This window comes from Arachis stenosperma, chromosome 7 (genome assembly GCF_014773155.1).
Source record: "Arachis stenosperma cultivar V10309 chromosome 7, arast.V10309.gnm1.PFL2, whole genome shotgun sequence".
NCBI classification, from domain to species: Eukaryota; Viridiplantae; Streptophyta; class Magnoliopsida; order Fabales; family Fabaceae; genus Arachis; species Arachis stenosperma.
The window spans coordinates 1993269-2007261 of NC_080383.1; the positions used below are offsets into that span (position 1 = coordinate 1993269).

General features: G+C 38.3%; 2 protein-coding genes across 2 annotated transcripts; one reads left to right on the top strand and one right to left on the bottom strand.

The window, feature by feature from the left end:
• The first annotated feature begins 964 nt into the window (after positions 1-964).
• Positions 965-1873, top strand: LOC130941165 (uncharacterized). Its single transcript, XM_057869573.1, has one exon. The coding sequence runs from the start codon at positions 965-967 to the stop codon at positions 1871-1873; it is 909 nt and encodes a 302-aa protein (XP_057725556.1).
• Positions 1874-10010: 8137 nt separating this feature from the next.
• Positions 10011-13016, bottom strand: LOC130941167 (protein FAR1-RELATED SEQUENCE 5-like). Its single transcript, XM_057869577.1, has 3 exons — positions 10677-13016; positions 10492-10572; positions 10011-10202 (listed from the first exon to the last, which is right to left on the bottom strand). Exons 1-3 carry the CDS (start codon positions 13014-13016, stop codon positions 10011-10013), a joined length of 2613 nt encoding a protein of 870 aa, XP_057725560.1.
• Positions 13017-13993: the final 977 nt, after the last annotated feature.

The window sequence follows — 13993 nt, forward strand, 5'->3', positions numbered from 1 at the left end:
ACTTGGTATTCCCTAATACCGTACACATTGGATGGTGCGCATTGAACCGGAAACCGGCAAAAAAAAACTATACACAGGAAGCATTTCACTAAAAAGACGTAGCGATTAAACCGTGCACCCTAAACCGTAAACATTGAACCGAAAACTGCCCAACGATAAACCAGAGGCACAACACCACTCACCGTAAGACCTAACGACCAAACCGCGAACCCTAAAGCGTACACGTTGAACCGTAAACCGCCATACAATATACCATTAGCACGAAACCATTCAATCTAACGCCTATTCACTAAACCCGTACACACTGCACCGTGCGAATTGAGCCGGAAACCGGCAATCAGTAAACAATATACACGAAGCCGTTCACTAAAAGGCCTAGCGATTAAACCGTGAACCCTAGACCGTAAATATTTAGGCTTTTGTGAATGATTCTCCTTTATCTCTAAAATTTATGTTTTATTAGTTTTAATTAAAAATACTGTTTCCCACTTTTTATATATTATTTTTATTTTCGTATAAAACTATTAATTTTATTAGAGAATTAATAAGTAACATCTATTCAGTTATGTAAATTAAAATGATAATGTAGTATACAAAAATTGTTACTGCCTATGCTATATAACATGTTATGATTCATAGCATATGGCGATGTTTACGCAATTAAATTTCAATTTTGCCATACTAGATAAAGTTATGACATCTTCTTTTTCAAGAAGAAAGTATAAACCGAACCTAGTGGTATCAATAAAATCATATACATGTAGGTGAATACAATGTAATTAAGGCCATTAAATAATATTCCAATTAGGTAGGTGATGGTTAGTCTAGGACTACGAGTAAGAAGATGGTGCAATAAAGTGGAGACCATGCTGCATGACTACAAGAAGGAGGAAATGAGTTGGTGGTATAAGCATCAAAAACTACAACTACAAACTATATGCTTACAAATTCTAACCCATACAACATGGATACTAGAAGGAAACCCTCAACCATGGCAATCGAATGTTTGGAAATGTTCCATGGAATCGATCGAACTGCATTCAGGATACTGACGCAAGTCCTTCACCGTGAAGTTAAACAGTCCCTGATGGTCATGGCATTTCTACTGTCACTGGAGACAATGGGACTGAATGGTATTGTGCAAACAGCCATAAAAAAAGAAGGCTGGTTTATGAACAGTCTTGCCGATGAATGTGTCATCTGTTTGCAATGCCTAGTGTCTCATGAGTTCTCCGGGTTTGTGGAGAAGTCCAGAAAACTCGAAACCCTCGGACACGTGCTGAAAACTGAGCTCACGTTATATCAGGTTCATAGGATGAGATCCGTCCTCCTAACTCTAATTCCCGATACCCTATCAACCATTTGCGCTAGAATTATGGGCGACATAACGATGGATGCGGTGTGGTTGGAGTACCAAAGGACTCCTAAAGAACTACTGGGTTTCAACACACTTGACCAGTGCAAATCCGTTGCACAAGAGGCATTGAGTAGACATAACAATGGCCGAGGATTCCAAATGCAACAAGGAGGAAGGCAAACTGATCAAGATAAGGGAAAGCAGAAGTACGTCTGCAAGGAGCTGGATGACGCGGAACGTCCAAAGACACTGACCGTATGCTTCGGTCGAGAGTCCGTGCCCACTGCAGAGGGCATTGCTGAGTTTTTCTGCAACATGTTTGGTCATGTGGTTCAAAGGGTGACAGTCATGCCTCGGAGGGACAAGGACTCGGGTGATTTTGCTTTCGTTCTTTTCAACGATGCATCAATCCCCCGCATTATAATGGGGGACAAAAATGTCGTTCATCATACCATACAAGGCATGAAATGTTGGATCAGATGGTGGACTGGAACACATTATCGCTGTGTGAATTAGTCATGTAATTTACGATAAAGGTTAGTTTCTTTTTTTTTCAAAATAATCTAGTTCAAACAGAATATTTACTTGTTAAGGGAGATGAAATATTCGTTGTAGGCTCATTTTTAATATCCAAGTTAGTTGATCTTTCCATGTTACTTGATTCTGTTGATAGAACCTTGATCAATCCGGTTCCTTATTCGCCTGTAGTCATGAACTTTAAATTGGAAATAACAAACCATACGACCATTAATTAAGTTAATGTCGTTTAGAGTCCTTCACCATGTACCTCCCAAACACTAGATATTTTTATGTTGTAGGACTTACTGGGACTAACGTATGAGACATAGCAGGAATGTTTTTATTACTTGAAGTTCACCCTTTTTAGTTGGTCATTTTAGATTCGGACTGATGTATGTGGCAGACAATTTGTGTTTAAGTTTTACTTTTATTCGTGGGCCCTAAAGGTGTTGTTAGGGAAAAAATTATCCTTTTTAAAACGTCACTAATTATACATTATCACCAAGAATTCTAAATGACATTTAAGTGGGCCCGTGAAAATGTACGTGTTTTGGAAATATAGTACGTTTCTTTTTTTTTTCTTGATTTTTTTTGAAACCCAAAACAGGGAGAGTGCTGCAACTTAAAAATAAAAAAAATAAAGAATCAAATAAACCCAGCATTCTTGAGGGATTACAATATTGTTACAATTATTTTGTTATGGCCACAAACAAATGTTAAACAAGAAGAATACTTAAAACTGTAACAGTTAACCGGAATTTTTTTTCATCTTTAACGCTTACATTAATCCATTGTTTTCCCACATACTAATGTTGTCATATAGGATACGTGTGTAGAGGATCATTTGCATTCAGTAGCATTGGATTTGCATTCTATAGCAGTCAAACATAGACGCAATAAAATAGAAACCAAACATAGACGCAATTAAATAGTAACCAACATAAGCACCATAAATACAAACCATAGTATATCAAAGCTGATCATCAAATGTCAAACACATTAGATCACATACAAAATAACACATTAAGGATAACATTTTGATTAATTACACTCCACATGATAGTTTATATGGTCTCCATAAATCTGTTAATTTGACCCCTGGTTGACAGACGATTCAGGAGAGGTCTGGCGTCGGTGTCGCTTACTAGGACCTGCCTCAGCCCCCCCCACCATGTTGCCTCTTGTTTACACTGTAGTTGAGTCGAAAAAACTTAGTCAGAAAACATGAAAACATGAGAAATTATACAACAAAATAATGGTCCATTGTTACTCACCCTGACTGCTGAGTATCGAAATTTTGCTGTTGTTGGATCCGGCGGTGATTCATCAGGAACATCTCGGTCTGGTAGACTCTAAGTTGGGCTTCTTTGTTGAAGTAAGCCCCGCACACCGAAGCTAAGCGTTGAACGATATAGTCAGGCAAAACCTTTGCCGCATAAAGTTCATCAACCACACACGGAGGTTCATATTTCCGGTTAATGTCCCGGACGAGCATGTAGAATACTCCCCAGCCGACGTACCTAAGCTCCACACTCAGCAAAGAACTTCTTCTGTACATGCGCCGTATCTTTCCTAAATCAGCTCCCTTTATCCAGAACCTGTTACCTTCTTGCTTGGGTGTGATGTGGAGGCAATTGTCTTGAGTGTCAACGAAATAAAGATCAGTGGTACTGTACCACTTAAAGAGATGCACAATATTAGGTGGGAATTCAACATCATCCTGTGGCGGAACAAGACAAAACCATGGTAAGTTAATTTTCCAAACATTTTTTTAACATCTGGTCATAACAACAAACGAATGCAAAATTGTGGATATACGTACATCTGTTGCAAATAGCCCAAACACATAGAACTGGTTGTACGATTGTTGAATGTTCCTTAATGCATTAACATACCTAAACCAACACGTAGAAACAACAACGAATAAAACAGAGTGGCCAGAAACCATAAAACAAGGGAGTAGCCAAACATTTTGTCACTCTTTATTTAATTAATAAATGCATTCAGTTATTTGAATATGTTCCATTTTATTATTTACAGATACGGCTGCTATCAAACGAGGTGGCAGAAATTAAAGAAGATGGTTACCGGAAACCGCCCTCCATTATAGATTAGTTACTTCAACGATCACTGTGGTTGAAGGGAGGATGTTGCCAACGAAGTTTTCAGACGAACAATAGTTGCTTTATCAACGTAACTTTTTTCCTTCTTCAGTTGCTTTGCTATGTGACTATGTTAGTTGAGAATTTATTAATCCTTTTAATGTAAAATTAATCCAAACGTCGAGTCAGTGGTAGAGTGTAGTTATTATTAGCCAACTCTGTGTTATCCGAAATTTTTCGAAAACGTAACATAAACTTGATTATCAAAATGTTTTGGAAATGTGTCGTTTATAAATGTGCAAAGATTTTTTTTTTAATTTTATGAAGTTTAATAACTTTCGTAGAAGAATCTAGATATAAAGGATAATAGTTACGAAATAGTTAGTCATAGGCATGTTAAAAAAGAAAAAAAGAAACCCAATAATCAGGTTATATAAAAAAGTGAATTTAATTTTTAAAAGTTTAAAACGTTTGTTTCGACCTTATCTTACTTTGAATTAATCTAGCATTAATTTCGGTAGTATCAATTGTTGAAGAATTTAATTTTCAAAGGAAATAGTAGTAGTTACGTATAAACCGACTTTTTAAATTGATGCGGTTAATAGCAATCAATTAGTAATTGATTTTTTCCTAGGAATTTTTTTTTTATTTAAACTAAATTTAATTTTATTTAGTATTTCGTTGAAAACGAACTTCGAAGGAGAGGGATTTACGGGGAGTTATTGGGATACAACAGAATATTTGTTGGAGATTATCGAAAACCACAACGTTTAAGTAGCTGATTAATTTACTCACAATTTTTTTGTAAAAACGCCGCGTTTTTAACCCCTCATTTTTTTACTTTATATATTCCTTTCAGTCACAAGCGTGCAAGATAAGTATCCTTATGTAATCACTATTCACCTTCCATCTTCCTTTAAAAAAAAAAACCCTTACAGCAACCCCAGCATAACACAGAATACACTGCTGTAGGCATCGACTCCAACAGCCTCGTCTCGGAGAATATGTCAAACAAGGTGAAACTCTATCCTAGGTCTTATCCTGATAGTGGTCTTTAGTTTATCATCATCTGCATTTAGTGTCAATGTACTAAAAATGCAATCGTAGTAAAATCAAACTAAGATGGTTAGAGTATTTATTAAATGATTGGGGGAATGATTTGGGTTTCTGATTTGATCGTCTGAAAAGGATTTTATGCATTTAGGTTTGATTAAGATTGTTCTGCTAAAGATTCAATAGATCACGACAGTAAATGATTATAACAAAATATAGTTGCACTGTGTGTGGAAAAATTGAACCACTTAGTTTCCAATTTCAAAAACATGCATGTGTGTTGATTTTTAATCAGAAGCTTCTGCTGTATGGGTTTTTTTAAATGAACGCTGACCTTTTTCTTTCTGAACTTGGCATGTGTGTGACACTTGCCATAGACGACGACTTCGAAGGACAAGGGTAAGAGAGTCCAAGAGATTGATAATGGTACGACACAAAGCTACAAGATGAGGTTTCTGAAGCCAATAATAAGGCCTTCAATGTTCAAACTGGTAACTAACACCCGTTTCGGTAACACCTGTTAATTTTAGTTTTTTCTATCGATGTTTTCACAGAACTTCACCAATTTGTAACAGTCATTACCTATAACTCCCGCTGAGCTACCAAACCGTACCCCCTACCTGGACCTGGTTGTTCCTGACGGAAGGAATAACCCCTGTAGGTGTTTCTGGACACAGCTCCAAAGTGGCAAAATTGCATTGACTCGAGGCTGGGAGGAGTTCTATCAGATGTACAAGATCAATCTGGACTCCATGCTATATTTCACACACAAAGGAAACTCCACTTTCCAAGTTAGGATTTTTGATTTTGGTGGTATTGAGAACTCGTACCAACTCCGTGATCCTGAAGAACCACCATATATAAGGACTGGTAATTATGAAATTGCACAGTGTATCAACATCCCTCCTTCAGCCAGTGCTAGAGCGGTTGCCGCAAAGGTCAAAAGCAAGTGGCCTTTCTTTGTGATGGACCTAACTGCTCCCATGATGTCGTCGCGATTATTGGTAAGCGCTAAGTTGTTAAGACAGTTTGGTTGGAATGATGTTTTACTGAAGTAAGCGTTAAAGTAGATAATGCTAACTGAAATTTCTTGTGCTATAAACAGCCGAACGTCCCTCATCTTAGTCACTTCACTGGTCAGAGACACCCTCTCATCCTCACACACGGCCACATACAGGTCGAAGCTACATATACAAGGTATAGTGGAAAAAGGGATGGAAGCTTCGGCGTCATTTCTGGAGGATGGGAGAACTTTGCTTCATTGTGCAACTTCAAGCCAGGTGGCGTGGGTGTCTTCGAGGTGATATCAACGGAGCCAGTGACGATCATCCAGGTCAGATGCAGATAGGATGCAGAAGGATGAGTGAATGAAGGCGCTTAGCCCCTGTGTTTGACCTCAGTGTCAAAATATATCATGATACGACTTTTGCATTACGTTTAGAAAGTATTATATGTGTTTTGTTTGTTGAACAGTTATAATGACTTTTTTTTTGGTGTTATGAAATTGAAAACTACTTTTGGTAGTAACCCTAAAACAGAATCGAATTCGCAAATGTTATACTTTTCTGCTCGTTTTTTTAATTGAGTTTTCCATTTTAAGTTGATTGGACAGAAATTAGTTTTCCAAGTACAAAAGGCAGAGTTGCCTTAATTTTTTTAACTATGATGTATAGCTTTTAATAAATGTTTGATGGCCTTTACAAAAAATTATAAAAAAATCTGGCCCAATAGGCATGGAAGAAAACAAAACCTCGTATCTTTTTATGTCATCCTATCGCTTATATGTTGGGCTTTAAATTTACAATGTAAAGGGGGTTTTTTTAAAAAAAATTGATTTTCTTTTACCTCAAAATATTAAAGAAAAAAAAGTAAAACGAGAAACATGAAAACACCGGTAATGTTTGAATGAAGTCGTATGTGAACTCATTTTTTTTTTTAACTTGGTTTAATGAGAAATGTTTTTCTTTTTTGACACATGAACAGAATAGTAAAAATTTTTTCGGCCCAATCAATGCGTAAAATAGCCCAACCGTAGATTATTTTAATCAACCAAGGGTGGGTAATTTATTGTTGTTGGGCTTGGATCTCACTTGGGTCACTGGTCTAGAGTGGAGTGTCTGCCTTTTTTTTAATTATTTTGCAGCTCCAGCGCATACATAAGAAGCGGTGGATCTGGAAGAGAAGAACGAGAACCACAAGTTGCCGATTCTAATGAGATAAGACTTTATCCACATCCAATATCACTCTATCCAACACCAAGCGAGGGTTCTACAAATGGGCAGATTCTCTTCAACCCCATCAACGCTCGTTCGGTTGAGGTTTTCCCTAACTTCACAAGTCGTCAGAATTAGCGGTAGTATCATGGATGCCCTGAATCGACTCACAGGATGGTTTGTTTCTCGCTAAATCAAAGTGGCTCTTTCGTCGATACGATGGTAAGTTCTTCTCGATTTATGGAATAATTTGTAAAGTCATTATATTAGGTTGTATACTTGGAGATGATTTTGTTGGACCACGGTTGTTAACGTATATAATTGATTTGATGAATGACTTATCGAGTGTTTTATACCTGATGTGTCTGTCTGGGATTTCAGATTGTGTTCGGGAAGCACTGTTCTTTCAAAGTGTTGCTGGGTGGACGTTTGTGTTCCAAGATGCACATTCGTTGATGAAATTGACATTAATGGGGTTGCCGTCGCCGTTCAGATGCTGGAAACTGCAGTAACATGTGAAGCCACTAAATAACCGAACCAAAAGCAGACAACAAATCTGACTATGAAGGTAAGACAATGGCGTGATGGTTGTAATATGAATAAAATTTTAAGGGTTACTTCGTTAGGCTCTTTTAAGACAATGTTGTCGGAGTCAATATTGTCGGAGATACCAGCGGGTGACGGAAAAAAGTTGTGACTCAGAAAATTAATAGATGCTCGTGTATGTTTGAATGAAAGTTGGTATGGAGTTGTTGGTTTCTTAGCGCTAAGGCTTGGGTATTTTGTTGTTTTTTTGTACACTGGTAAATCCATGATGAATTCCTTATGACACTACTGAGTGAATAGATGATTGAATTTTCGAGGTTGATCGGTTTCCATCACGAGCACCGGATGTGGGAAATGATTTTCCGTATCACTTCCTGCTGGTCGTTATGAAAACATTTCAAACTTGACTACTCAAAGTATGATTCGCTCAAAGTGGATCACAAATAATTCGTATAAGGATTTAACATGTACTTGAAAACAACAAAATATCCATGTTTTAGTCCTAAGAACTCAGGAAGTGCATACCAACCTTCATTTAACCATACACTATCATCTACATTCCTCACTTTCATTCCGTCACCAGTTGGTAGCTCCGACAAAATTGGAGTTGATAATCATTCCCACTTGGTTTTGTCTCGAGTAATTCATAATTTTCATACGTAGCGGAACTCCGTATATGTTTCACGAACAGTTGTACTTATACCTTTTCCACATACTTATGCACGGAAGAAAAAAGCAAAATATTTACTAACCATATCTCATCTCAATGCACGACGAGGATGCGGGAAGGGAACAGATGACGTTGCTTCTCCCCCAAGAGATCAGGAAGATGGTGAAAATGAAAAGTACCATTCCCAAACCAACTTAGGCACTTGAGCTGCGGGACCAATTCATTTCCCCACGGAAGAAATCCGTCTAGAGGTAAAAAAAAAAAGATGCTTCTTGTTGTAATTTAGAGTACAAGTGTCTCGGATGGTGTTTGGGCGCATGCATTAGACCTATTAAAATAATCTGATTATTGTATGGTTGGTCCATGTGATGTATTCCTTTGAATTTATATACTTATATTTAACATAGGCTGTAGTTGTGTATGTAGGTGGAACACTGGAAAAGGAAATTGATGAAAAACCTAGAACCCAAAGGCTAAAGGGTAACTAGCAGTTTCGTGGATCCTTTTTTTATTCTTCTTGTTGAATTAATTGAATTTTTTGATTCATGTAATGTGTATAGTTGTCGTGATGAGTTTTCTTAATATCAGGTCCTAATACTAAACAATGTTACGGATGCTGGATGACTACATTCTGGAAATATTCAAGCTCTCAATGCCAGGAAGGAAAACCCTGCCTTTCAAAGTAAAATCATGCCGTAGTCAACTAGCTGAGAACATAGAAATCTTCGTTATTGTACAACTTAAAGGAAATGTCGGCAGTGTTTCAAACATTTATTGTTTGTAGTGTTAAATTCAGTCAGTATGTAAGACTCTAACAACCTCGAAATGTTATTGAACCTAACAATCGAAAATATGATATGAGCCAACAAAAATGTGTTTCTGTTAACGAATTATCTGCTTCATATTTCGATATATATTTCAAACTACTTTCATACGAAGTGTGCCATTTTCCCTAAAATAAAATTTTCAATGAATACAGGAAATCCATAATAACAAAGCAGATTCACAAACTCAACGTTACAAAAGAGATTCGTAACCGTCTAAGAACAATTCAACCTTGGTGACTACAACCCATTCAATCAAATAATTTGGTTGGTAAATCAAATGCAATAAGAAAGGAAAAAAATTCATTTAACACAGCTCTGTTTTTTCAACTGTATTGCATAACCACAATGGTAGGAAATCCTTACTCCAAATGCAACCACAATAAACTTCAACTAAAATACAGCAATGTAAGCAAAACACATGCATATTGATTATTGTCATCGTAATGGACTAAGTAGGGAAAAAAAACAATTTACACAACTCTAATTGATCAACTGAATTGCATAATCACAATGGTTGCAAATCGTTACCCAAAAGTCAACCGCAATTTACTGCAACAAGAACACAGCAATGTTCATACTTAACGTAAATAACTACAACTAAAAAACTCCTCAATACCAAGCAGCGACTAATACATTGCGGTCACTAAATCAGGATAAATCATGCTTTTAGAACCAATTATACTTGCATTGCACTAAATTCAGAAGACTAATTCCGTGAAATGTTCACAGTGTCCTGTGCATCGACGCGAACAATGCCATGTACGATCCTTGTTTGTTGCCACAAGGCAGTGACGATGTTAACGGATCTCGGACATCGATCTGCACATGTCGTGTGTCACATTTATCATAAACGACATCATTAACGCAATCATAGTTCTTGAATGAATGTCTCTTGTCCTCCTGTGACTCCTTCACCTGCTGATAACATCATAATCCCCAATCAGAAACTATAATCATGCATAAAACCATAATGGTCATTCATCGCAAAGTGGTTAAGAGGAGTTTTACGAATCACACCTGTGTTAACGAGTAGAGATTTTTATTGTAACCACCATTCGTGGACGCGATGTCAATGGATTCGCTGCTTTCATGAAGGCTCCGCTGTTTTATATATATTTTTTTTTTAATACAAGAAGTCCGAGATCATCATTAATTTACCCTGATCATGACACGGAAATTAGATGTTTATATTCAAAAAAATTACCTCAACAAAAGTGTTGTCTTTACCCTTCCGGTTCCTCATACCCGTCGCCGTAAACTTCCTTGTTCCACCCTTTTTAAAAGGCTGCCCAAACAGAGGAACATTCACATAGTTTAATGGTTTTTAAAGGGACACACACCGAACAAGATTTTCACAGCAGGAGCCTATTTCGAATAAACAGATCGTACCTTGGTATTAGGTCCTGAGTGGTGTTCGGACTTAATTGAGAACGACCTTGAAGAATTAGCAAACCTTTGTGGACTAAAACCTGAGTCCTTGGCTGATGCATTGCCGTATGATCGATCTCGAGGGTTGCCTTCCACACTATGCTGCATCAGATCTGGACAGCGCTTGTAGTAATGACCGTACTTGTGGCAATTAGAGCATGCTCTCTTCTTCCTCCAAGAAGACCTCTTGGAAGGGGCTCCTTTGCTTCTGACAACGAATGGATCGTTGATGCCTTCCACGTTAACATTAGGAGTTGACTTGCCTTGTTTGCGTGACTGCAGGCGGATAACTAAATTGACAAGTTCAAACTGGACTTCATCAAAGTCTGAAAGATCCTTGCAAGCAATATCACACAGCTTGTTGCAATTCGATGCCAACGCTCCAACTCGAAACTTTAAGACCCTTTCCATGTCATCATTCACAGGCATATCTGTGCTAATAAATTCGTTCTTTGCATTCTTTGTCCACCTTTTGTATATCAACGAATCTGGAAACTCAAGTATGTTTTCGAACTTCATGGCACAGAAGATATGACTACAGGGAATACCACGTGATTCAAACAGCTTGCACGAGCACGAGAACAGATTCTTACCTCTATCGACTTCCACCCGGCGATCTTTGGCCGGGTCTCCCAGAGCAGTCACACTGAACTCAACCTTGTCCAAGGTTGTGCTTAGTACTGTTATATTCAAAGCCCCTGCCCTCTGAATCTCATTACGAATTTCCTTGAAAATGTTTCGCGTGAAATAACAGGATGCAGATCTTTCATATACCTCCAATGAGGTAATCATCACAGGCTCTGAGCACTGAGACTTAAAGTCAGCTATTAATTCATTGTTTCTATACTCCTTTAAGGCCCTATCCAGGTTATGCATGAAGTCAATGAGGGTGTTCTTGCGATTAACATAAAATCTGATGAGAGAATTTATACCTTCACACTGTGATGTCGTCCTTATGTAACCGAAAAACTTATCCCGGAGGAAACAATGGGACCACATCTCACGGGTTTCGTACGTCTTCTCCATCCAGGTACTGCCAACAAGGTTGTGCTTATCCAAAATGGCTGTCCATCTCCGATCAAAGTCTCTCTGGTCGTTGTTGTCGTATATAAGACCCTTAAAATCGCGTAGGAAATTAGGATTCTTTATATTTTCACATGCATTTCTCTGCAGATGCCAGCCGCATAACCGATGGGTCGCATCAGGCAGTACATTCTTGATTGCATCTCGCATGGCAAGGTCTCCGTCAGTTATTACTGCTTTTGGACTTTTCCCACCCATCGCTTCAACAAAGGTTTCCAACAACCACTTATACGTCTCTGTGGTTTCGTCGGATAGTAGGCCGGAGCCGAAGATAACAGTCTGCCCGTGATGATTGCATCCAGAGAAAATGACCAAAGGCTTGTTGTATTTATTCTTCTTGTAGGTTGAATCAAAGGCAACAATATCTCCAAAGCAGTGATAGTCGATAATTGACTGCCCATCTGCCCAAAAAATATGCTCCAGCCTTTCGTCACTAGTGAACGTATACTTTCCAAAGAACAGTGGATCGTTGTTTGACTTTCCAATCAAATAGTTTATTGCCGCATTGGCATCCCCATTTTTAACTTTTGCCCGCCGATAGCGATCGATGTGGTTGTACAAATCTTTCCGTGTGAAGCCAGCATGACGATATCCACCCTTCTGGAATGCAATATACCCCATAATATGGCAGCTCTTGACACCAAAATTATGAAGATTTTCCACTTGGACTCTATCAGTCACAGTGAGACGACGATTGGCCGGTACCAGATGCGCAAATTGGGGTGGCGTCAGATCGTGGTTGTGAGATTCCACAAAACATGATACCTTCCATCTACCGCAGCCGTAGTCAAGCTTTACCCTAAGCCGAGCTGGACACTTGGTTCGCGTTAGCGACCTTGCCTCCCTTGATCTATCATCCATATCAAGATACCTCATATTTCTCCAGCCCTCTTTGTTGCAAACAAGTTGCCTGCTAATAATTCGACCTTGATTATCCCTAACCACGTCGTCCTTCCTCATTACAAATCCATGCCAACAAGAATAAGCGTTATAAAACTGGCAGGCCTCATCCTCTGTCCTAAACTCCAGGTTCCAAATATCCTCCACCATTAGATCTGCTATTCTTTTTACCCCACAAACTTCTTCACTCTTGCTAGTAGAATCCAGCGAATCCACATCGTCGTCTTCAGCATTGTCTTCTGCATTCGGTTGATAATCGAAATCATCACCCAAATCATTATCAGAATCATTCTTCACATCATCCTCGTTAATGGACATAATTTAACCCCTGCCATAATTTTACCCAAAAATGTCAATAAACGGAGCCAATGGCAGCAACGAAGGGAAGCTAAAATAAGCTGCATGTAAAATTAAATGAACCAAAACCAATTAAACTAACCCAATTGTTTAGGACCCCAGTATTAGGTTTTAATTTCAATTCCCCAAACCTAGCCACAGCTTAGAACTGGACAATGTTGCTTTATTTGCAAAATCCAGAATAGCAATCCAACACCGTAAACAGAGAACCGTTGAAAAGGCATAGACTATCATCAAAATTAAACTAATCTGGATTAACAAAAAAACTTAATCGGACATACCTTGATGAGAACCAGAGGTTGAGCTTCAACGGATAAAAATTGCACTGTCGGAGTCGGAGGGAGGTGACCTTTACCTAATCCGACGCACCTAATTCGAAGGCAGCCGAAAAATGAATGTTGTTAAACCAGCTTCCAGCAGCCACAACTACGGATCTAGCAGAAGTTCTGCTACAAAATTCTCCTCAGTTTAGCGTTCGCCATCTCCTCAGTTGACGTCGATGCCTAGCCGACGGAACCAGAGTACCAGTTCCGGCTCCTTTTACTCGAAGGAGATCAATATTGCCAAATGGACGCTGGCTGGATTCCTATCTGGTGTAACACTCAACGAAAGCGAAAAAACCAAACAGGGTTGGATAGTGGGTACTAGTATAAAAAATTTCACTGTTGGAGGCTGTGTTTTTCAAGTTCTGAGCGATGCATGTTGAATTTCAGGAAGACATGGAGGGTACTTTTTAAAATGAAAAATAAGTGATATAGTAGAAATTATAATTGCAAATGTTCCCCAATACAGTATACAATATGTATGTACTCTAATTAATGAAGTATCTATTATGGTATATGTTCATTAAAAGCTTTTGCTATAACCAATGAATGCATTAATGCAAGGTTGAAAATTTTTTTGATCAATGGCTGAGATGAAGACACATGTGCAGGGGT